We start from the raw sequence: 26,188 nt of genomic DNA on the forward strand, positions 1-26,188 counted from the left end.
AAGCATGCCACAAAGCCAAGGGATCGCTTTGCATATGCAGCACAGCTTTCGCGATCTCCACTGATCCCCGGCTGTGAAGGGATCCAGGATCCCACGCATTATTTTGGCATTGCGAGGCCGTCACAGCACAAAAGTTTCCATGCACTGATGTCAGCTAATGTGATTGCTGAGCAGTGTGGGCATGGTGTAGCCTGTACTATGCTTTGTTGCCTTGGAAACAACTTAAATTGAACCTTCGAACCTGCACACACCCACTCTCAGCTCAAAGGGACTGAAAGAGATTATAAGAAAGAAGTGTACATGACTGAATGAACGTAGGGACTAGAATGTACAAAGCCCTCCACTGACAAAGACACTCAACGTTTCATGACAGGAGCTTCTTGTACGACTTCATTGCCAGGTTCCTGGAAACTTTTCTTTTACTTGACTGCCTTGCTTGCAGGAACTATCGTGTGACAATAGTTTCGTGGATTCTCATCCAGATTTTCACTGTGTCCCTTGATAAATTGTCTTTACGACTTTTTCCACTTCTGTAAATTACTATGATTTTATTATTCTGTTGTTAATTTGACATTACGGTAATGCGACTACTTGCAGACTTGGGTTTCATCATACTGTATACAAAAAAAAATCATCAAAATATTTTGAGAAAATCATTTCATATGCATAGCTTTGGGTGAATTAAAAGTGAGTACAGGCTCTAGCCATGTTTAAATGTCATGTGTCATGCCAAGAATTCTTGGTTTTTTCTATTTGGCATTTTTGTTTTTCTATTTGAAGTATTTTTGTGGATTTTTATGTGCAGCCATTGAATGCAATTCCCGACTAGCGTGGATAAAAAGATTTCCCTCAGATCTTCCCCTTTTAACTTTTAAAAACCACATGAGAGCGTGGCGTGCCAGTCACATGTCTGTCAGCTGTTGTATGGCCGGACTGGAGCAGCGGCGGTGATGCTGGAGTCCGGCCATGGCCGTTCATGACCTCCGAGATCACCGCACGTGCACGTGAGATCTCGAAGGCTATTGGTCATTGGTACTAGTGTTTGTCGACGTCGCTAAATGACGGGGCACGCAAATGCGTGGCCGATTTAAGGGGGGACACCCCTCTTAAAACATTTTTCCTTATTTATGGGTGGATCCGATTGAAACTTGCGCAGTTAATATATTTTTGCATGCTGATTTCAAATATCTGATTAGTTTTTTTGTAGACGAAATAGTTTTCAAAATATTACCTAGTTCACGTTTTTCATTTGGAGGCGAGTTAATTACTAAACACTTCATGGCATGATGAGAATAGGCCTGCCAGAGTGATCTAGAAGGACCATAGAGTGCCGCTAGCCACGAATTAACATGCTAGAAGAATTTGAACCAAAGTTACACGAAGTCAAACTTATGACCAAAAACCCAAGTTGGCTCCTAAAGTTGATAATTAATTCTGTAAATGTTGCCGCATAATAAGTGTACATATTTTACTCCTATTGCACTGTCCTAGAGTTTTTCTTTCTAACAAGACAAGAATGAGAGCTGCAGCACAAATAGTTTAAGGGATATCTCTCCTGCAAAATTGCAGCACCCTCAAAATTGCAGTTTTGAGAAAATGAGGAAAAACATTTCACAGTATGTAGGTGTAAATTATGTCAATGATTGATATGAAAACAAGATCGGAAACAAGTGGAAAGGGTTCTAAAGCAAAAATTAATGGCCTATGCAAATTTGAGCCAAAGTTATGCAATAGGAAACGTTTGAAAGGAAAGGCCCATTTGGGTGCCCGAGACAAGATAACCTACTCAGTAAATTTTCCTTTCTGGTCACTGCATTTACCCTTGTTTCATGAGAGTGGTAGGATTCCCTTTCTAAAAAAAAATTTATAGCAATAGCAAGAACAGGACCGGAGATATTGATTTCCTCCAAAATTGCAGCACCCTCAAAAATGCTGTTTTTGAGAAAACAAGGAAAAACATATCAGAACATGTAGATCAAGGTCTGACATATCAGTATGATCAGAAATGGTTGGAAAGTAAATTAAAGCAAAAATTAATGTTCTATACCAATTTGAGTTAGTTACACCATAAAAAAAAAAAAAAAAAAACTCGAAGTAGAGGCGGTCCATTTTGGTGCCAAGGACAATCTTTTCAGCAAATTTTCCCCTACGGTTCTTAGATTTACCTTGGTGTCAAAAGATACATGAGGTTAGCTTTCTAGCAAAAGAAAATAACTGTAGCAAGAGCAGGACCAGAAATAATGATCTGCTGACTGTGTTCAAAATTCAATTTTGAGAAATCGACAAAAAACGTTTTGGGCATATTTTTGAATTACCAAGGCTAACAGAAACTCGATAAAATGAGTTATGACTGGTTTTTGGTGTGAATGCACCATTTTCCATCGAGATAATTGCCCCTGCAACTCAGATGCAAGTTTCTTTCGACAAAGTTTGCTATTCCGCATGCCGTGCGTGATGCAGTTTCGCGATTGCCGCTGCCGCCGCGCCACTAACTTTTCCGAGTGTTCGATCTTTCGCGCCCATGAAAACTGCTTAGGTATCACTTTTTCATCTGCATCGTCGGGATTACGATGCTCGCACGCAACAGGAATCTCCTCGAGGAAATCGTTCGCTCTCCTATCTGTCGTGCCGAGCATCATCGGCTTCGCTCTTATCGGCCCATCGCGGAGCGTCAGTGCTTGGTCGCCGATTGCTGATAACAGGATGCCGCGTTACCGGCGCGCCTCTTTTCTCTACCTTTCTTCGGTTTTTAGGCTCGAACCTAAATTTAGGCACGCTCGAACCTAAATTTTCCCCATTTTACGACGTGGCCATGACGACGGAATGTCGCTAAACCAGCTAGGCCTAAATACGCGACCTTTTCAAAATAGCGCCAAGCTGCAAGCAGCCGACGCCGGCAGCCAACCAAAAGTGGTCGTTTGGGTCACGTGCTTTTTCTTTCGTTATACAGAAAGAACTCTTAAAGAAATGAACCATAGACCAACCAAATTTTGATTTTAGTTCGTTTTATCTGATAATTCGCTATATCCGTGATCGTTATAGCGAGGTTTGACTTATATCACTTAAGGGGAGACACTGGTCTTAAAGCAAATTTTTTTATTATTAGAGATATCACAATGGGGGGGGGGGGGGGGGAGGGAGGGGGGGTTATTCGGTGTGTATATGTATTTCTTCCTAGTGTTTTCAAAAATATAATTTGTTTTACTATCTCTCAATTAGTTCTTATACTATGGAAACATAACTGATGCCTAATTAGGTCATTTCTTACGGGTGATTAAGACACTTTCCCTCAATATTATTTGGCTCTGATTAAAATGTTGCTATTTATATTATCACAGAGGTGCGTAACCATATAAAAATGTCCAATTATGCCGTTGCCCCATAATTTTTAAATATAATTAGCTGACATTATTCTCCCCCAAATTTGATATGTTCAACCTAGCAACATAAAAATAGCATAGCTCCACAGTTCAGTTCTGAATGCAACGGTGTAAGACATTAAAATTGTACCACAAGAACGTAATGAAAAGTTCCGTAAGGCTAGTCATGTTGGCAAAAAATATGAAGTTGAGAAAATCGCATTTGAAGTTTTGACTCTGACTGCAGAAAATTTTGGGAGGAATCTTCAAATGTAGATTTTATTTCAGTGTACCCTATCTGTCCCCCTGGAAAACAAAACAAAGTGTCTTATTCCATCCAACCAAACATCTCCTAAAAATTTTGAAGATGTGTACGTGACAAAATCATGAAGTTATGGGTTTACTTGAGCGCGGGGCTAGGATGTCCAGCTCCAAGGATAATATCTTCAGCCCTGCGAACGGTTTCTTGAGGGAACTAGCGGTCCCGTGCCAAGGTGGCCTGTGGCAAACAGTTGGGTGGCCCTGAAAAGCTCTGTTCTGACGCTCATGCTATTGACCACTCGCATCTTCGCGATCTCGCCGCAGGTTCCGCGCTATTTGTGCACAATAAAGTTGTTAATGCTTTCATGTCCACAATCGCGAACTCTGTACTGGCATCGCATTCCGCGCTGAGGCCGCGGAGAAACTAGCGCGGAGAAACTAGCGTTCGGTCGCCGACTTTCCCGACAAAACGGACTTTGTGCCGACCGCTCAACACAGTGCGTCGGCTCCGCCGTAGAGTAGTATGTGGCAGCGGTATCAGTTTATCCTGATCCGGGATGCAGTTCGTACTGTAATTTGAACCCGCGGTGTCGTCGTAACGCAAGTCCCGACAGCACGCTTGCGGCCGCAGCACCTTCTGGCTTTTGTTCCACGCCTGTTTCGATCGCAAGGGGAAAAAAAGAAAAAACGATTGGTACAAAACAGTGCTTCGCGAAACGCGAGCGCAAACGCAGACGCACGTGAAGAGGCAGCCACGGCGGCGAACGCAAAACGGAAAAAGAGAAAAAAAATGACGCACAGGTCACGCCAGCCAATAGGAGACTCTGAACGGCACGCTTGAAAAGCGCGCCGCGTGACAGCCAATCGGAGACCATAAACGGCCTTCGGAAAACCAGCGCTCGCAGCCATACCGCTTGAGCGACGCGATTTTGAGATAGCGCAAATTGCGCACGAAGAAAACAGCTTCAAACCAAGCCGAAGATGGCGGCAATCAGCTGGCTGGAACGCCCGCGGCGCGCGCGGGAATTTCGAGCAAATTTTCTCTTCTCGGGGGGGCATTTCGCGGCTGTCGTGATGTTTTGAAAACAGATTTTATAGCATTTCCTGACCGACTTCGGCGTTAATAATTTGAGTGCAGGTGCTCGAAAGGTTAAACCTTCAGAAAATGGGTGTTTCTCAAAATCGATTTTTTTACCATTTTCGGCCGTTCTAAGACCCGCGTCTCCCCTTAATTGCAAAATAGCAAATATGAACTTCCTAGTGTCAAGCAGCACTGGCTCGGGAGATGGTGTGGAAAGCATTAATGTCAGCCTTTAATCTCAAACTTGTGAGCAGCGGCACGATAGAGGGTTGGTGGACAGGTGGTTAGTTTGCATTTGCACCTGTCGACAGCACACTGGAAACAGTTGCACTAGATGGATAACAACTGCTGTGTTGTGGCTGCTCCAGTCCTCAAGGAACCTAGAGGGCAGGGCTTTTTACTAACCACCCTATGCTCGTGCTGCTTGTCATGGAGGGTGTCGTGGAACAGGACATAACTTTAACGCCATGTCCTTGTTCTCTTCTGTCTGGCAGGTGGGACAGCTGGCTCTCCTGCTCATCACGGAGAATACGGCTACGGTGCTGACATCCCGGGAGCGGGCCTGTCAGCTGCCATTTTTGGATTACCTGGCTGACCGTCTGTGCATGCTCTGCTACGACCGGGCATGGTACGCCAAGTCTGGTGGCTGCTTTGCTATCAAGTGCCTAGTCGAGCGGATGCCTCTGCGCTGGGTGCTGGCCCATCAGTACGTCTTCCTCAAGGCACTCTTCTTCATCATGATGGACCTCACAGGAGAGGTCTCCAACGGGGCCGTGGACATGGCTAAGTGCGTATTACTTCACTCTCATTACCTTCCTCGAATATTTGTCTAGAAAGTGGGTTACCATTCAGGGCTGTGGAGCTGTGGTGAAATGCAGTTGAGGCTGAGCCTACCAAAAACGACGAGAGCAACGCTTCTTAAAACGGCACTAACTCAGAATACTGGTCCACGATTCAGATGGCTGACAAATGCATGGCTGATGGTTGCTGTCATCTTGGGCTAGTGGTGGAATTTAGCATAAGAACTGTGCTTTGAGTCCACTTCTTTGCCTCTCAAGGGGCGGCCTTCTACCCGTCGTCTTGTCTATTGTGCGAAAGTCAGAGGCTCGGAAGTGTCTGTGCATCATGTATTAGACACTACTTTTGCACAATTGCTTGCCCTGCCGGGGCCACCTTGATTCAGGAGCCCAGTGCGAAATTCAAGTGGGCACTCCTGCATACCATGGTTCACCAAAGCAGGAGTGTGTATCTCTCAGTAGAATTGGGAAAGTGATGAAGATGTTCAAGAGGATTGTTTGAAATTTTAATTCAGTCAAACCCATTTATAATGATACCGGTTTTAACAATACAGTAAAAGCTCGTTAATTCAAATTCCACGGGGCCGCCAGGCCAGTTCGAATTAACCAAAATTCGAACTAATGAAAGTGAGCAAAAATGAAGGCGTTTGATGCCCGGAGGGCACGAAAAACATTTATTTAGCAAAAAAGTCTGTTATCATCTTCTGCTTCTTCTCTCTGAGGGCTACCGTACTCACTCGGTCTTCTAGCATGCGAATGCGACGCAGGGAGTCTTCTTCCCCCTCTTCAAAGCTGAAGAAAAGGCGCGCGACATTCAGCGCTCCCATAACTTCTGCCGCAGATGGACACACGGGCTCTTGCTCCTCGTCGTCGTCCTCGTCTTCTGCCTCTTCTGGGACAGACTGCTCCCCAACAATTTCAGCGACAATGTCCTCATCACTTAGGGCACCGCACACTGCTGCATCGCTGTCTACTCCAACGTAATCATCAAAACTGACGTCCTGCAGCACAGCACGCACAGCCGCAGGCAGAGGCTCCGGACTCCCATCGTCGCCACTTTCTTTCATACTTCCGGCAGCAAAGCCACAGTGGTGGAAGCAGTTTGCAATTGTGGACGGCGTGACCTGCTCCCATGCACGCACCAACATGTGCATTGCTGTGAGCAATGTGATGGTGCTGGTCTTCTGGTTTCCAGTGCACAAAGTCATGCGCTCGATCATGTGGCGCCTATAGAAACATTTGATGTTTCTGATCACCCCCTGATCCATCGGCTGCAAGGCCGCAGTCGTGTTGGCGGGTAAAAAGACGAGCCTTGTGGCTTTCAGCTCGGCGTCGACTTTGTGTGCCGAGCAGTTATCCACAATGAGGAGAACTTGACGCTTCCCTAGCTCCATCCTCTGATCGAATTTCAAGAGCCATTTTTTAAACAATTCGCCCGTCATCCACGCCTTGCTGTTGGCGGAGTATTCCGTCGGCAGCGTCCTAATGTTCTTGAAACATCCAGGCTTATGTGCCTTGCCGACAACAAAAAGAGGGACCTTCTCCGTCCCGGTCATATTAGCGGCGACCAGAACAGTAATCCGCTCTTTGCTTCGCTTGCCGCCAGTGCAGCTGTCCCCTTTAAATGTTACTGTTCTGTCGGGCTGGAGCTTATAAAACAAAGCCGTCTCATCAGCATTGAATATATCATGTGCCGAGTAGCTTTCTAAGTACTGCTGCAGAGCACCGCTTCGCCACGTGGCACAAGTTTCTGCATCCACTTCTTTGGCTTCTCCAGACAACACCCGGAAGACAAGATTATGTCTGTCTCTAAAGCGGTGAAACCATCCTTCGGAGGCGACAAAATCTTCCACATTCAAGCGCAGGGCGAAATCGGCCGCCTTCGCCATGATAATTGGGCCGCTCAGTGGAATGTCAGCGCTTCTCATTTCTTTCACCCACGTGATCACAGCGGTCTCAATTTCCGGATACTTGGCTAACCAAAGCCTTTTTCTGTTGCTGGCGAAATCTTCGGCTTCATAGGCATCCTCGATGGCCTTCCTTTTTCGGACGTACGTCGACAACGTGCTTGGTGGAATCCCGTGCTTTTTCGCGATTTCCACTTTGCTGGCCTTCCGTTCATCCACCTCGCGTAAAATAGCCACTTTCTCCTTCACCGTCCTGGCACAGTATTTCCCACGCGAACACATCTCGCGGACACAAGCTCACAACAAGCGGCGTGCAAAACGAGGGCTCACGAAATGCAACACGAAACCGTGGTCGATAACACTAAAACGTCGTTCCTCGAAGGAGTCGCGCCAAGAAAGACTGTTTAGAACTTGTTCCAGCACCCTAGCGGCGCCCCGATGGTTGTGCCATCTATTGTTCTGCCGTGAAAGCTTCCAACGATGGTTTTTAACAGCGCCGCTTGGAGGCGCACAGTTCGAATTATGGGTGGCGGCGCCAATTTTTGAGTGAATTAACGAGCTGTTACGCGCATAGACTTCTATGCACTGCGGACCGGACCACGATGACTATTTCAAATTATCCAAAATTTCGAATTAACGAGTTGTGAATTAACGAGCTTTCACTGTACAGTCACCGGCCGATTTTTCGGATCCTCAAGGGACCGCAAAAATGTCCGAAAAATTGGGCATTCCGAAAAAAACAAGTCCAAATTTTACCCGAAAAGGCCATTTACTGCTTACGTTTGAGGCCGGAAAAAGTCTCGAATGTTCTTTTGTACCATGGTCCACTTCCATGCTAACAGGTCTGCCTCAATTTCAGCGAGAGTTGTTGTGTCACTGTAAGCTGACGAAAGAGTTGCACCGTTTGCTTATGTAAACGGTCGCAACTCAGCTTGTGTCGACTGGCGGGTCGTCCTCGTCATCAATCTCAGACTCCGCAAGCACTTGGGAAATGATATCGTGATCTGTCAGCTCAGTACACAGTTCCAACTCGCTGTCCACGCCCGCAAAATCCGGAAACAAGACGGTCGAGGAAATTTCGACGCCTGCAGTGCGAAGGTCATCAATGCGGTCGTCACACCAACACTGCGAGTGCTTCCTCGCTGCCGCATGCACGCAAAAAATTGGAAAAAGTTCCTTGAAGCATTGAAGCCGAGAGTCAAGCGCAAGCTGAAGTAGTGACAGAATGTGGTTTTCCCGTTTCTGCAGCATGACCACGGCTAGGCTTATTCACTAAGCTCGGCAAATCATGGGAAGCGCACAAAAACAGATGAACAGGCATTCAGCCTCGATCCAGCTGAAGAACGGCACTGACGCCACTGGTTTCGAGGCTACAGGAGGAAACAAACAAGATGGCGGCGACGCAGCAGTTGGCCTGGCTGACTCTTGAAAAGTTCGAAAAATCAAACAGCCCTCCCTACAGTGTCCGAAATTTTGAGCCGTTTAATACATTGAGTTTATGAGGTACAGTAAAAGCTCGTTAATTCGAACTTCATGGAACCGGGAAAAAAGTTCTAATTATCCGATGTTCGAATTATCGAATGGCCTCGAAAAAACTGACAAGAACCATTTGTATTACGATAAATGTACCTATGGAATTGCATAACAAACTCACTCGCATAATGAACTCACCCAGCCCTGATTTGTGCCTATGAATCTAAAAAAAAAAAGCGTCAGTCGTTAGCGGGTCCCTCTGTTTTCACCGTCGTCACGGTCCACAACACATCTCTTGGCAGTGCGCCAAGATGCTGCGCAGCGATAACCGCGTGTTTACCTTTTGACTTTAGCTCCAGCAGAGGGGGGGGGAAGGGGGGGGGAGCGAACTTGGTCTTGTCTGGTTGTGCAAGCCTCCTTTTGAGTATGTTCCCTTTATCATGTTATGAGCAACTGGGGCAGGCGCGGGCACCGTCTACTGGGATAGCAGCAAGCGGCTTTTGAAGCGAACGATGCTATGGGTGGAAGGATGGATGGCTGTCGCAAAAGAAAAAAAAAAAAAAAAAAGCTTGTTCCATAGTGCCCGTCCGACATAGAGGAGTTGCGGTCCGAGATTACAGCCTTTCATGGGTGTCTGCTGGGACTGCGCTGACAGTACTCATCGGTATTTCCAAATTAACAGGGCTGGAATTAAGAGTATTTAGATGCGAGCTACGGAGGTTGCGCAGAAGAGAGAGCAGGCAGCTGCCGCAGCGGCCATGCATTGACCTTGCCGCGGCCGCCGTCCCTTCCCTCCAACGCCGCCGACCGCCGCGCTGGTCATGGCGCCATCTAAATTTTACCCACTCTTCCATGGTTTTACCTGGTTCCATCTTCTGTCCCCATTTTGCACGTGCGCAGCCTCTAATTATGCGTTCCTATCGCGGAGGTGCGTCTTTACTTCTTTTTTTCTGCCAAGTGATGTGCGCCAAAGCCTCCCAGACACGGTAGCGCGTAGTTCGAATTATCAGTAGCGAAACCGACTTGCGTTCGAATTAAAGGGCTTCTTTATACGCAGATCTCTATGGAGCTTGGCCGGACCAAGCAGTGTAGTTCGAATTATCCGAAAGTTCGAATTATCGAGGTTTGAATTAACAAGCTTTCACTGTATATCCTGGTACTGGGAAAAAGTCCGAATACTCAAGCATGTCTGAAAAATAGGGTGTCCGAAAAATCTGTCGTCGACTATATCGGTTATAACAATAGGCAGCCACTGCACTGTCATGTTTGCCATGTGTTCTATGGTAAAATAAACTGCTTATTACAATGGATTTATAATATCATCGGTTATATAGTCGGATATGGCCACGAAAGTCAGCAAAAACACGGAAACGTGGCAACCACAAAAGCGCGCACGTATGCAGAAACACCAACAACGCCGGTGCAGTGACACTAAAAAAAACATCGGCACAGAGCGCTTCGAGGCAATGTGTAGGTCGGGTGCACCGGGGAAGCTTGCATGGCTCGGAGATGTGGGGGAGGACAGAGCACTTCCTCACGTGGAGAAGGGAATGCGTAAGGTGCTGCTAGGCACGGCCATTCTGAGCGAGAGCTTTGAGCGCTTCCCCTCGGGACCGCCCGTGGCCTGGGTAATTCGCGTCCTCTCTGCCTCTGCATGGTGGAGCAGTCCATCTTGAGGGTGCGCTGACCATGACACACTGCACTATCCTCTCCTATTTGCTTTGTCCAGGCCCCCCTTCACGGTTGCACTTGTTTTGTGGCAGGCATGCAGCAGCGTTTGTGCACATGCCTTTCTAGCATGGTTCTCCTAGCGGGCCATTATCGTTGCCACAATCTTGTTGGCCCTGCATTTTCTGTGAACAGAGATGGAGGATCCTTCTTCCGGAAGCACGCACAACCGGCGCAGAAGAGGAAGCCTACAGCAATACCGCTAGAAGTTTAGCAGAACATTGTATGCGAGCACAAGGACGGCGTAAAAGTGTGCAACTTGGTGCGCAAGTACAGCCTGACTTAACCGACAGTATTGACAATCATCCGCAACGCACTCAAAATTGAGAACGAAAGCGATGCCAATGCTACCCATGCAATGGACGATGCCCGAAAAAGGGTTCGACACAGGGCCTACTAAGACGTAGAACAGGCGCTCTACCAGTGGTTCAACGCCCATGCAGCAAGCTTGCCGATTAGTGGCCTGAATTTAGTGGAGAAGGCGAAACACTTTGCATACCTCCTGCGCAACACCGATTTCCAGCCTGGTCGTGGTTGGATTCAACGGTTCAAGGAGAGACGTGGAATCATTGTCTACAAGGCTGTCATGGGCCAGGCAGGATCGCTCGATGTAGACACTAGGCAGAAGTGGCTTGGGGAAATACTGCCCTGCATCTAAGAAGCATACGCGCACTGAGGCCTGTACAATGAGGACAAGACTGGGCTGTTTTTCCAAATGCTAATGCAAAGACGCACGCTGTCAAAGGCGATCCCTGTAAGGGCAGCAGGCAAAGCAAATTGCGCATGACCGTTTTTTTGTGTGCCAACGTGGATGGCAGTGACAAGTGCCCCGCCTTTGTCATAGGGCAATCCAAGAATCCCCGCTGTTTTCGTGGTACCGCAAGGATCCCGGGTCGCTACTGTCATGACGGGAAAGCATGGATGAGATGCAAACTTTTCCGCGAGTAGCTGGTCGAAGTTGATCAAGGGATGCGGTGCGAAGGCAGGAAGGTAGCATTGGTGCTCGACAATTGCACTGCACACCAAACAGCTCAGAAGCTCTCGCTTGTGGAAGTTTTTATTCTCGCACCTAATACTGCAGGCTTGCGGCCTATGGATGCACTTCAAAAAACCATATTGCCGACGTGTTTTGAGCAGGCTCGCGCTGAACCTCGCCATTTATGTCCGAGAACACCAACCAGCACGGGCTACCGCAGACGCAGAAGGTCTCGAAGCTCCTGCCGACACAGCGATGACCGAACTTTGGTCCATAGTGAGTGGTAGTGGTGGCGATTCGTCAGGACTTGAGGGACTTTTGCATGATGATACAGTCGCGACAGATGAGCCGACAAATGAGGCTGTCATAACAGCAGTTACTGGTGTGGATGACGGTGACAGTAGCGACGACGACGAACTGGGACCTGTGCAGATTGCATCTCACCAGACAGCTTTGTGAATGATCGGCTCCCTGCTGGACTTTGTTTTTGCTAAGAACATTCTACTGCACTACAGTCGAACCCGGTTATATTGTTACGTGGAAGATTTACAGTCCCAAAGCTGTCCGCACAACTAACGTTGATGAGGGCACCGTTTTCACAACACGCAGTGTCGTCGTCTTCTCGGAGTCTGTTGCACTTCTTCATCCTCATCACGAACAGCGAATACAGCTAAGTAACACTACCCCCCGCGGGAAAAGCACAGTCCCGGTGCGATCTATGTTAACGAAATAGAACGTTGATGATAGGGCTTTAGACGGGACACATGCACTATTTCGGAGGTTGGAGCTGTGGACGTGGACTTCGGAACCACAGATTCAACTTTGTAGGTGGCGTTGGTCACGGAGCGCAAAACACGGGGCAAAAGTTTTTCACACAAGCCCACTCGACGGCACGGGAGCCACAGCAAAACGAGAGATCCAGGAGTATAGTGGACAATACGGTGGCGGCTGTCGTACCGGATCTTTTGAGAGTCTTGGGATGCAGAGAGCCTGGCATGAGCTATCCGGCGGGCATCATGAGCGCGGGTGACGGCATCACTGGTGTAAGTACTGGTGGCGTCTGCCGCGGGTAGAGAGGTGTCGAAGGGTAGTAACGGGTGTCGGCCAAATAATAAATAAAATGGGGAGTATCCAGCGGTAGAATGGACAGGTGAATTGTAGGTGAATGTGACAAAGGGGAGATGAACGTCCCAATCTCGATGGTCGTCAGACACATACATGGCCAGCATGTCTGTGAGGGTACGGTTTAGACGTTCCGTGAGGCCGTTGGTCTGGGGGTGATATGCGGTGGTGAATTTGTGGCGGACGGAACACGAACGGAGAATTTCGTCAACCACTCGCGACAGGAAACAGCGGCCACGGTCAGTTAATAGTTCGCGAGGAGCACCATGATGAAGAATTACGTTTTCTAGAAGGAAGTCAGCGACGTCTGTGGCGCAGCTGGTCGGGATGGCTCGGGTAATAGCGTACCGAGTAGCGTAATCGGTGGCGACGGCAATCCATTTGTTTCCCGAGGTGGAAACTGGAAAGGGGCCAAGGAGGTCAACGCCTATACGGGAAAATGGGTCAGTTGGTATGGGTATCGGCTGCATATGACCTGAAGGCAAAATTGTGGGCTTCTTCCGACGCTGACACAGTTCACACGCGGCAGTGTAGTGCTGGACAGAGCGGTAGAGCCCCGGCCAGTAGAAACGTCGGCGCAGGCTGTCATATGTGCGAGAGACACCCAAGTGGCCAGCCGTGGGAGCATCATGGAACTGTTCAAGGATGGTGGAACGCAGGTGTTGTGGAACGACGAGCAAAAGGACTGTGCCATCTGGTCGCATATTACGTCGGTATAGGGTGTTCTCGTGGAGCACAAATAAGGCGAGAGGTCAGGGCGGTCGGCGGTAAGACGGAGGATAATGGAATGCAGAGAAGGATCTAGGTGCTGTTCCTTGGCAATGTTGGTAAAGGCGGAGACAGATAAGACATATGCATCATCGTCAGAGTCTGTAGGACTAGGGGAGTCGACGGGATGACGTGACAAACAGTCTGCATCTTGGTGAAGCCGGCCGGACTTGTAGACGACTGAAAAGGTGTATTCTTGTAATCGTAGCGCCCAGCGCCCCAAACGGCCAGTAGGATCTTTGAGAGAGGAAAGCCAGCACAAGGCATGATGGTCTGTTATCACAGTAAAATGGTGGCCAAACAAATAAGGGCGGAATTTCGTAATAGCCCAGACAAGCGCCAGGCACTCTCGCTCTGTAATAGAATAATTTTGTTCGGGTGTTGAGAGGAGGCGGCTGGCATACGCAATCACCCTTGTACGGCCGTGTTGTTGCTGAGCGAGAATAGCTCCTATTCCTTGGCCACTTGCGTCGGTACGGAGTTCAGTATTGGCCAAAGGGTTGAAGTGGGCCAAGACTGATGGAGCAGTTAGAGCAGCAATAAGCTCTGAGAAAGCTGCAACTTGTTCTGGCTCCCAATAAAATGAAACGTCTTTCTTGAGGGGTTGGGTGAGCGGACGAGCAAGGACTGCGAAGTTCGGGACGAATCGTCGGAAATAGGAACATAGGCCAATGAAGCCTCGGACATCGCTGGATGAACGCGGAGTGGGAAAATCTTTGACGGCACGTATCGTGTCAGGGTCAGGCTGAACACCGGAAGCATTAACCAAGTGACCAAGCACTTTGATTTCCCGATGGCCGAAACTGCATTTCTTTGAGTTGAGTTGAAGGCCTGCGCGGCGGAATAGCTCGAGAATGGTAGAAAGGTGAGAGAGGTGGCTGTCAAATGTGGACGAGAAAACAATGACGTCGTCTAAGTAACAAAGGCAAGTCGTCCACTTGAAGCCGCGCAGCAATGAGTCCATCATCCGTTCGAAAGTTGCAGGGGCGTTACATAGGCCAAAAGGCATGACTTTAAATTGATAGAGGCCGTCAGGGGTGATGAACGCTGTCTTTTCACGGTCTCTCTTGTCGACAGAAATCTGCCAGTAGCCGGAACGAAGGTCGATGGATGAAAAGTAGCTGGCTCCGTGCAAACTATCAAGCGCGTCGTCGATGCGCGGAAGAGGATATACATCTTTTTTGGTTATCTTATTCAAATGACGGTAGTTAACGCAGAATCTCCAACTGTTATCCTTCTTCTTGACCAACACGACAGGGGATGCCCAGGGGCTACTGGAAGGCTCGATTATGTCGTTCGTTAACATCTTTTCGACCTCCGTTTGAATGACTCGTCGCTCGGCAAGCGAAACACGATAGGGCCGCCTGTGGATAGGACTGGCGTCCCCGGTGTCAATGCGGTGGGTTACAGCTGTCGTTTGACCCCATGGGCGGGTGCCGAAGTCAAAAAGGTCACTGTAGGTAAACAAAAGCTTGTGTAAATCGGCGGCGAATTCAGGTTGCAGATCAGCTGATATCATGCTGTTAAGCGGATCAGGGCGCGATGTGGACGACGAGGGGGTGTTGGCAGGGACGGCAGTTGTATGATCTGTAGACAGAGCTGAAATGGCACAATCGGTCATCGGTGACAGCGAAGCTAATGAAATTCCCTCGGGCAGTACTTGAGTTGAAAAGCTGAAGTTAAGGACTGGGAGAGTGGTGCGGTCCTGGGAGATGTGCACAATTAGATGAGGAAGGGTGACGTGCCGCTGCAGCATGACATCAGTAATGGGACATTCGCCATCTGGGATGGGTGGAAATGGCGACATAGGGATGTAAACGACAGTTTCAGGAGGAAGGTGGCTAAACTGTGCTGATCGAAGTCGGGATGAGCAGGAGGGGTCTTCAGAGCAGAGCGGAAGGTCCAAGCGAAGTAGGCCGCTAGAGCAGTCAATAAGGGCAGAGTGGGCTGTTAAGAAATCAATGCCAAGGATAACGTTGTGGGGGCATTCATGTAGGACGGTGAACAACACTGGGGCATGATGGTCAGCAATTGTAACTCGCGCCGTACACATGCCAACCACGGCAGCAGGGCTGCCATTGGCGACGCGAACTGTGGATGAGACGGCTGGCGTAAGGACTTTCTTGAGGCGACGGCGAAATGAGGAGCTGAGAACGGACAGTTGGGCACCTGTATCAATTAGAGCAGAAACGGGAACTCCATCCACAAGGACGTCGATACGGTTATTTTGTAGGGCAGGGGTCAACAGAGGTTTTTTAGTCCGGGTCATAAATGCAGCGTCACCTCCGGGAGCTGCATTGGCTAGTTTTCCAGTACGTGGCCAGAATATGACGGTGGCGAATTGCGGCGAGGAAGAGGAGAACGCGAACGTCGTGCTTGCGGGGATGGTGAACGCTAAGTAACAACAATAAGTAACAGCTAAGTAACAATATCGTACCCGGATATATAGAATTTTGGTTATACAGTCGAACTCTGATATATCGAACTCGAAGGGGATCGCGAAATAGTTTGATATGTCGATAATTCGATATACAAAAATCGGCTTGTGACGGCGCTTACAATGCCAAAAAACGATACCATATGTGTCGCGTAATCAACCCACTCTCATAATGAACTCACCCTTCACTTTTGCACCCGAGAATTTGAAAAAAAAAATGCATTAAGACCAGCTCGCTCACATGCAAGCGATTGAGCGATCTCAGCAACGAGCGGCAGCGACAGAGCGAAAAATTTCAAACTTGTTGGAACTGCGTCCCTCTTGCCGCTCGAGCCACCACGACAGCTCAATACATGACTTCTGTGTCGCTGCGGCAGAAATCGCGAGCGTTTTCGCTTGCATGTGGATAGCATGCGTCACTCCGTTTCGGTCGTCGCATCCACAGCTCATTTCTTGGCAGCGTGCCAAGATTCTGCACAGCGATAACAGGGCGCTTTTATCTTTTTATAGCTCCTCCTGTGGCGGGGAGCGAACTTGGCAGAGTGCCCGTGATGGCTTGATTGCACAAGCCTGGTTCGATTTATCACGCCGCGCTTGGAGCAGGTGTCATGATCGCAGCAGCAGACCGCGTGCTTCCGTTGATTCATACATGCAAAGATAAACGGCTCCCGCCAAAAAAAAAAAAGCCTGCCGCTTCTTAACGTCCGCAGCTGCCATATCTTAGCTACGTCGCGCGTACAGCACAACGATAAGAAAGGATGACTCTCGCAAAAAAAAAGAAAAAAAAAAAAACAAAACAGAGAGAGCTGCCGCTTCTTATCGTTCAGACGCCATAGCCACGTCAGCCACCGTGGGCAGAGGGTTCGCTGCGCACGCTGGAGAAAGCGTCCGACGTCTGTCTGAAAACGGGCTGAGCTGGCTTGGCGCATGCGTAGAGCGTGCTGAAGGAGAGAGATATCTTGGCAAAAGAATGGACAGACCCACGCACATGGCTTGCAAACGTCATGTGTTGGCGCGCGGGAAACGATAACTGCAGATGCAAGCGCCTTAGAGGAATGGGCGCGGTGCTGTCCAGGACTAGCTGTCCCCTCTCATTCCTTCCGCGCGTGGCTTGAAAACATCACGCGGTAAACGGCCAAGGGTGATGCGATCATCTTTGGGGAAGGCACACTTTCCAGTGCCTGGTGCGGAGTTCGATATATATCGATCGACCGGTGAAATTGAGTTCGATATATGACGCGGCTTTCCTATGCTTTTACATGGGATATTCAAGGGGATATTTCGTGAGTTCGATATAACCAAAATTCGATATATCCGGGCTCGATATAACCGGGTTCGACTGTACCGAACTCACGAAATATCCCCTTGAATATCCCATGTAAAAGTATAGGAAAGCCACGTCATATATCGAACCGAATTTCACCGGTCATATATCGAACTCCGCACCACGCACTGGAAAGTGTGCCTTCCCCAAAGACCGCATCACCCTTGGCTGTTTGCCGCGTGACATTTTCAAGCCACGCGCGGAAGGAATGAGAGGGGACAGTTCGGTGACAGATGGTCTGGGCAGCGCCGCGTCCATTCCCCAAAGGCGCGTGCATCTGCAGTTGTCTTTTCCCGCGCGCCAACACGACGTTTGCAAGCCATGTGCTTGGGTGTGCCCATTCTTTTGCCGAGCTATCTCTCTCCTTCAGCACGCGCAACGCATGCGCCAAGCCAGCTCAACCCGTTTTCAGACAGACGTTGGATGCTTTCTCCAGCGTGTGTTGCGAACCCTCTGCGTGCGGCGGCGCGGCGGCGGACGTGGTTATGGTGCCTGCGGATGTTAAGAAGTGGCAGCTCTCTGTTTTTTTTTTTTGTTTTTGCGAGAGTCATCCTTACTTATTGTTGTGCTGTACGCGCGGCGTAGTGTAAGATATGGCGGCTGCGGACGCTAAGAAGCGGCAGGGTTTTTTTTTTTTTTTTGCGGGGATTCCTCCGGAGTCCTCCACTACGGCGTCTCTCATAGCCTGAGTTGCTTTGGGACGTTAAACCCCACAAACCAACCAACCAACCATTTTATTTTTTTTTTTTTATTGTTTATCCATGCATGGTATAAATCAGCGAAAGCACGCGGTCAGCTGCTGCGATCATGATGGCCACCCCAAGCACGGCGTGATAAATCGAACCAAGCTTGTGCAGTCAAGCCATCACGGGCACTCCGCCAAGTTCGCTCCCCGCCACCGCAGGAGCTATCAAAAGATCAACGAGCCCTGACGTTATCGCTGCGCAGCATCTTGGCACGCTGCCAATGAGCTGTGGATGAGACGACTAAAACGGACTGACGCGCGCCGTTGACATGCAAGCGAAAATGCTTGCGATTTCTGCCGCCGCGGCGACACAGAAACCTTGTTTTGAGCTACTGCGGTGGCTCGAGCGAGCAGCGAGAGGGACGCAGTTCCAACAAGTTTGAAAATTTTTGCTCTGTCGCTGCCGCTCGTCGCTCAGTCGCTTGCATGTGAGCGAGCTGGCCTTAACGCATTTCTTTTTTTATATATATATATATATTCTCGGGTGCAAAAGTGGAGGGTGGGTTCATTTTGTGTGTGGGTGATTACGCGACAAATACGATATCATTTTTTCACATCGTAAGTGCCGTCACAAGTAGATTTCTGTATATCGAATTATCGATATATCGAACTATGTCACGATTCCCTTCGAGTTCGATATATCCGGGTTCGACTGTATATTTAGCAGTTGGATGCCCTGCAGAAAGATGTCGGCCACATTGCCGGGAGACAGACAACGCTTATGGATTACAGGTTTCTTCCCACTACGAAATAAAAATTGTGTGCTGCCTTGTCCTCACTAAATGTATAGTTTATAATACTTTGTTTGTTTTTTTCCACCTATCCCGGTTAAAACAATTACCGGTTACAACATTTCCATGGCACTTTAATGTTGTTATAAATGGGTTTGACTGTACACACATTAAAGTGTGAAAAGCTTCAATTCAAAATTCTAACAGTATACTTGAATTTGTAAGAGGAAATTTTAGGTTGTTTAGATCTTATTGCACAGAGCAATTTATCTGCTTTAAAATGCAACAGTAATTGTTCATGTGTCAGCGCTACATCTGGAAATATATCATAGGCAACAGTACGTGCAGTAGTCAAATGTCCCATTTTGAGGAAGCAAGAAAAGTTTCAAAACAAGCTCAGAATTTATTTATTGTAATTGAAGCTTAGATTTCAATGGATCTTATGATAGAAGACTCAAGGTACATAATCACAATCAGAACTCTCATTTTATTTTCAATCGTTCGAAGTTTTCAGCATCTGTAGCACATGTTCGAGCACCTCGTTCAAGGCTGGGAGGCTTGGCGCGATTAACACCATCTCACTTCTTGACGCTTCTTCCAATTCTTTCCAACCGAGATTGCTTGTGGTGGCTAGCGGACATCCAAGGAAGTCTTCGCTGATCTTGCGCTTGGAGATGAATTGCAAATTTTTCGGCTTTGGAAAGAAGTCTCATGTCGATGTGCACACTCTTGGGTGCGACGATGGATGCTAGCACAGCACATGTCACCGATCCTTCTGTACGCACACTGCACTGGCTCATTTGGCTAGTCGTTGACGGTGCTGGCAGTTTCTGTGGCTCCTTGCACGTCCGAGGCCGCCGTTTTTTATTTTTACTGAAGGCATGAGCCGTTTGAAGCTTCCTTTTTCAACCAGGTATTGCGGCGGAGAAATTCAGTAGCAAGGCAGAATGGCGGAATACGCTCTTTTGTGCAGCAGACTATGCTTCCCGGCGTCCAATCGGGAGGCAGGATTTGCCCCACGGTGTGCCAGATTTTAGTATTTTTTTTTTGCAGTGGTCTAGCTTCACAGTTGCCAGATTGAGAACCATCCCTCACTAGAAGCAGAAAGTAGAAGAGTGCAGCAGTGCAGGTTTTGAATGATACCAAAATGGCCGCGCTCCGCTGCGCCGTTGCCGCAGGGCGCGAGGTTGAATTCGATCAATCTTGAGTCCTTTTTATGAGCGAAAATTATCACGTTACTTTCTTCAAAATCTAATAACGCAATAAATACTATTCGGGGGACCATACTAATCTGAAATTGGTTCTTCAGATTCCAAAATAAATGTTTGAGAAAAGCGATTTTTTTTGTGGTTAAAGACCCAGGTCTCCCTTTAACCTGGGTAATACATTAAGCATGCTTAAATTTTGTGAGAAAATACGTAATACTGAGACTACACATTTGGAACTACAAATGTGAGCCTATTTGGTCATGACGCTGGCCAGCAGTGTCGCTGGGGCTGCTCCTTACGTGGGGACACCCGCAGGACCAACCTGGAGAAGATGCTGGCACTGTGCGGTGCCCCACTGCCTGCAGACGCCCCGGACGACCTGCGCGCAGCGCAGCACAAGTCCCTACAAGAGATCTCCCTGGAGCTGGTGCGCCAGGTGACATCGCCCAACACCTGCGTGCGCCAGCAGGCCATGCGATCGCTCGAGGCGCTGGCCACGGTCTCTGGGCAGTCGGTGGCGGCACTGATGGAACCGCACCGCGAGGTCCTCGCTGACATGGTGCCCCCCAAAAAGCACCTTCTGCGTCACCAGCCACTCAACGCCCAGATCGGCCTCATGGAGGGCAACACTTTCTGCACAAGTCTTCAGCCGCGCCTGTTCGCGCTGGACGTGAGCGTCACCGAGCACAAGACCTTCTTCACTGAGCTGGTGAGCCTCTGCGAGGCGGAGGATGCTGCCCTGCTTAAGCTGCCCTGCTACAAGGGCTGCAGCCCTGCGGCGCTGGTCTCTCTGCGGCGTGCCGCCTTGCGCGCCCTGGCAACCTGCCACTACCTTCCCTGCCGCGAGCGGGTATTTCACGTGCTGTACCGGGCACTCAACGCCCGTGACCCGGAGCTACAGGAGGCGGCCTTCCGCTGTATGTCGGACTTCGTGGCCGCCTGCAACATTGACATGGAAATGGTGAGGAGTGCTTCGTTTTTCACCTTCTTGCCTTTTCTGAGTGTTTTACTAGGTTATATCATGACTGAGCATCATTAATATTGCGTGAAGAGTGATATTTTAGTTTTAATTGAACAGATGTAAAAATAAGGCTACAGCAAGTATAGCAATTGAAAATTAAGAATTGCACGCTGATTCGCCACAGAAAGTAACGAAAGTAATTTGCTTTGTGAAAGATGCCAATTAACACCATTAAATTTGCTTGTGTGCGAATGGTGTTAAATTTGTCTGCATGGCAGGAGTATTAATGTACCGTATATTGCCAATTATAAGTCGACTCCGATTATAAGTCGACCCCCCAACTTGCGACCGACCCCCTTTGGGCAAAAAAAGTTAGAGAATTTAGGTCGATGCTGCCGCACCCTGCCGTTCTAGCTCGCCCAAAAAGTATTTCAGAAGGCCTAGTCATAAAGAAACATTTATTCGTTCACAAGACATCTGTCGTCGCTTGTGAAGACAGTCGCGATCATCTTATGAGCCACTGCTGCCGCTGGTCGTCGGAAGCTGTGCCAAGATGCCGCACGTGGAGAACTCCGCAGAGACCATTTCTGTTGGTAGTCTATGCCAGGCATCGTTGACCGATTGAGCCACTTCGCCCAAAGAAGCTCGCTTCAGCCTCCCTGTTGGTGTCTTTGGGTTTTCTTGCTGGAGCCTCTCTTTGTAGAATGCACCGATGCGGTCTTAGAATGGCTTGTTCAGCGCCACATCCAGTGGCTGAAGAATAGGTGTCAATACGCCTGGAATAATGACCAGGTCGCATCCCGCGTCCGCTACCGCTTTTTTCACACGGGCGGTTATGTGGCCGCGGAAAGAGTCCAGGATGAGCATGCTGCGGGGCTTCAGCAGTGCCCCCGGACGTCTGCACCACACGAGACGAAACCATTCCAGGACCATTTTTTCATTAAAAAATCCCTTCTCATTCATCCGCACGATGACTTTTGGCGGGACCTTTTCCTTCATCGGGATCATTTTCCTCTTGAACAAAAGGAATGGCGGCAACTTGTGCCCATCTGCCATACAGCATAACATGACCGTGAAACAGTTGTGCGTGTTGTCCGTTGTCAGCAGGCGAACCTGATGCTCCCCTTTTGCGGACATGGTCCTATTGCTAGGCATATCAAACCATACTGGAGTCTGGTCACCGTTGCCTATTTGACTAAGCAGGAATGAATGTGTTGCCTGCAGGTCATTCACATAGCGCAGAAAGGCGCTCTGTTTTTCTTCGTAGGCTTCGGGCAACCGTTGGCATACGGTCGTTCGTCGCCTCAGGCTTAGGCCGTTCCTCTTTATGAAATTCGTCACCCACTTCTTAGACACTTTAAACTCGGTATGCGGGATGCACATCCCCTCCGCGACAGCGCGCGCCTTTGTTTCAATGTCGTTGTAGCAAACATGCAGGCTGTTGCTTCTCTGGCCGTGAACCCAATCTCGAACCGCCTCCTCAATGGCAGGGTATTGTTCGGACTTCGACCCATGAAAGGAACGGCGTGTAGCAGCACACGCAAAAAGCTTACTTCTTTGTTTTCTCCAGCCTCTCACGCACTTTTCTGAGACGTTGAACTTCCGCCCTGTTTCGACGTTGTTTTCTGACTCGGCGTAAAGGCAGACTTGCCGCTTGAAAGCAGCACTGTACTGTTGCCGAGGTTGCAGCGGCATTTTGCAAGGCGTCCGTCGAGTGACAAAAATCACATACACCGCCGTTAGCTGTCACGTCGGCTAGAGTTCAGGCGGTGCGACAAGAAGAAATGGCGAAATGCACACAATGTTGCACAACACTCGAAAATGCTTCTCTGCTCATGTTACCGGTTGCTTGTGGTCGTTTTGGATTGGGTTGGATTTGTAGCTGCCCCATTTGTATCAAACATTGCCAGCCCGCCCGGCTTTGGCCGTTTTTTCGTAGAACGCCCACGGTTTGTTGATAACAAGTTGCTATTGTATTAAAGCAAACCTTTGGTGCATATCTCAATTAAATTCAAGTTTCTTTTTAAAGCAGATCCGCTTTCGCATTGTGTCTGACTACTTTTATGAAATTACGAGCGCACGGGGCGTGATATTATCTGCGTCTCGGTTGAAATTACTTTTGACCTCACATATAAGCCGACTTTAAGACTCCGCATATAAGTCGACCCCAATTATGAGTCCACCCCCCAACTTTTGGATGGACATTTAAAAAAAAAAGGTCGACTTATACGCGGCAATATACGGTAAATGAGCGAAAACATTTCTTACCGCACCATGCAGTTTTGGTGGTGTTGCATTTTCCTGCTGCTTTTTTTGTCTTGTGTCTTGCTTCCAATACTGGGTTTCCTTAGCTGGTTTGCTCTGGAGATAAAGAAGAATCTTTTTAGTGGCAAACTTCAGCCTCTTGAGGCCGAGCAAGCCAGTATAGTCATTAACTTGCCGCTGTGCACAAACTTTTGCAAACATGTAAAGTGTCCTGGAATATTGTTTGTTCGCAAAAGTGCCGGATTGTCTAGTACAATATCTTGTGTTTGGCATCAACAAGGCCGTCCTGCTGGGCTGCTCTTGGTGCCGAGAGTTCTGGAGACAGTAGCTCGACAGTCTTGAGTGACATGGTTTGCATGCCATGTTGCAGGTACACAAGGCTATCCGATCCCTGCTGATGCTGCTGGGGGACTTCCGGCAGCTGTCGCTGAGCGTGATCCAGCGGCTGAGCTACCTCACCCAGCTGTTCCCGCACACGTTCAACGAAAAGCTGTGCGACCAGTTGCTCCAGCACCTGGGCTGCTGGTTGGAGGTGGCCGCTCGCACCCCACACCGGGGACCTGGAGCCACAGAGGTGCGCCAGTGTGCGGCCATCATCGCCATCTTCCCTCAGATCCCCGCTGCGGGGCCTGCCTTTGTCAAGCCCCTCGTGACGCTGGTGCTTCGCCACGAGCAGCAGCTCATGGTGGAGGCCGGCAGCCCTTTCCAGGTACCTTGCCACGTTCATCATCGCACCCTCAAAGAGAAATACAGTAATTGTACTTACTCCTATGTTGGTTGCTTAGTACAGTCGAACCCGGATACACTCGAACCGCAATGTAACGAAATTCGCGATGTAACACATTTTTTTCTTTTCCCAATCACTTTCCCATTGAAAACCATGTTTTTTTTTTTCACGACTTAACAAAGTAATTATGTACCGCACTTTCGATGTAACGAAGTCCTTGCGCATCGCATGCATGTGCCAGGAGCGACTTTCATAATCGAATGAGAGATAAAACGCATTTTGTATTTGCCCTTTTACGTGCCAATTTTGCCAGCAGTTTGGGAATCTGCGAGAACGTACAGCCGCACCATCTGTCGTACACATACAAAACCCGTGGCACGGAAGTTTCAAGACTCGTCACGCCATGACGCCACTGGAACGTGAAAGCACAAACCGGAAATACGCGTATGTGAGGCCTGAGGAGGCTGACAAAGAGCATTGCGTTGTTGAGCTCGACTGAAGCCTACGAACAGCAGCAGCGTTTCTTCGACTTGGCGCCGTTCATCGTGCAGTGAGTTTTGCGTCCAAGGTGAATGCTCCTCGCAAGAGAAAAGTTTTGTCTATGGACATGAAAGCCAAGATCATCACTGAAGTAATGAATGGCGAAAAGAAGAAGACTGTTGCCGAAAGGTATGGACTTTCGCAGAGTTCACTGTCTACGATTCTTAAATTGAAAGACAGCATTATGACTGTCGTTAGTGCGGGTGGCTCAAGCCTGCAGCGGAAAAGATTAAAGGTGGCAAGCTACGTCGACATAGAAAAGGCCCTCTTCACGTGGTTCTTGGATATGCGTGCCAAAAACACGCCGTTGAGCGGGGCCATTCTATAACAGAAGGCCCTGACCTTCGCTTGCATTCTTGGGTGCGACGACTTCAAAGCCAGCAGAGGGTGGCTCCAATGATTTAAGGAGAGGCACAACATTGTTGGAAAGGTGGCCAGCGGCGAGTTGGCCGAGGTGAACGAGATTGGAGCATCTGACTGGCTGCATGATTGTGTTCCGGGCATTTTGGCGCGTTTCGACGTCGCTGACATTTACAATGTCGACGAGACAGCATTTTTCTATCGGCTGTTGCCAAAGAAAACATTGGCGCTGCGAAATGAAAAATGCCATGGTGGCAAGCACAGTAAGCAGTGTTTAACTGTTCTTTTCTGTGCCAACATGAATGGCAGCGATAAACGCGTGCCATTCGTAATTGCAACAAGTGAGAAGCCACGCTGCTTTAGCGGCAAGAAAACGATGCCGGTGAAATACACGTCAAACACGAAGGCGTGGATGACGCGGGAGTTGTTCACAAAATGGCTGAAGGACTTGGATGCTGAAATGCGCAAGCAGGAAAGAAGCATCTGCCTACTTGTGGACAACTGCTCTGCGCATCATGTTGAAGACTGTGCGCTCACCAACGTCGAGCTTGAATATTTTCCCGCAAATTGCACTTCCCTGATACAACCACTGGACCAGGGTATTATTAACAGCGTGAAGTGTTCATACCGTAAGCAGGTGATTAAAAGGCTGCTGCTGAACATTGAGCTCAAAAGAGAGACCAAAATCGACGTATTTATGGCCTTGGAGATGCTATAGCGGAGATTATAGCGAATTGCTTCAAAAAAGCGGGCTTCAAGGATAGCATGCACTCAAACCAAAACTGGGTTGCGAAGCTAATGACAACGACCACAAAATCATGCCATCCACATCCAGCACAGACGGTGACTCGTGGCAGCTACTCTATGATCAGGGTGGTGCTCCCAGCGACGTGACGCTTGAAGACTTGTGCTCTTACAACCGAAGAGCTGGATGATGCCGCTATAATTCAGTGTCACCGACACTGGAATGGAGGATGACGACTCTTACCAAGACGCCCATGTGGTGAGCGAGCAGCGTTCCTACACCGACGCAAGTCATGGATGCGCTGGATGTTCTGCGTGTGCACGCGGGCGTGCATTCACATGAGCAGACCTTGGTAGCTCTGTCTACATACGAGCGCCTTATAACGCCGACCTTTATTGAAAAGCGTAAGTTAAAGTTGACGGAGTTCTTTGCTGCCACGTGAACTGGATCGACTGCACATACTCCACAAAGTTCCAATAAACATTTTTGCATTCATGAAACAGTCTCGTAATTCAATGAATAACACGACCATTGAGTTCTTGCAGCATCAGTTTTTTTTGTTTATTTTTTTTGCGTGCGATGTCCTCTTAGAAAAAAAAAAAGGCCAGTGTTGACAAACTGATAGAGCTAGTGTGACCGTACCGTTAAAACGGGCGAGCAGCGAAAGAAAAGT

The 26,188-nt window shown here is 48.8% G+C and overlaps 1 protein-coding gene across 3 annotated transcripts in view; it reads left to right on the forward strand.

Moving 5' to 3' along the window:
- The window catches only part of Nipped-A (Transcription-associated protein Nipped-A), a 287,463-nt gene that overhangs the window by 113,507 nt on the left and 147,768 nt on the right, over window positions 1–26,188 (forward strand). For all 3 annotated transcript variants that reach the window (XM_084595462.1, XM_084595463.1, XM_084595464.1), the window contains exons 27-29: window positions 5,196–5,488; window positions 20,233–20,878; window positions 23,514–23,852. In XM_084595462.1, the coding sequence (XP_084451588.1) occupies window positions 5,196–5,488; window positions 20,233–20,878; window positions 23,514–23,852 (1,278 nt within the window). The remainder of the gene's footprint in view (window positions 1–5,195; window positions 5,489–20,232; window positions 20,879–23,513; window positions 23,853–26,188) is intronic.

This window comes from Amblyomma maculatum, chromosome 2 (assembly GCF_055883805.1).
Source record: "Amblyomma maculatum isolate TAMU_Amacu chromosome 2, ASM5588380v1, whole genome shotgun sequence".
NCBI classification, from domain to species: Eukaryota; Metazoa; Arthropoda; class Arachnida; order Ixodida; family Ixodidae; genus Amblyomma; species Amblyomma maculatum.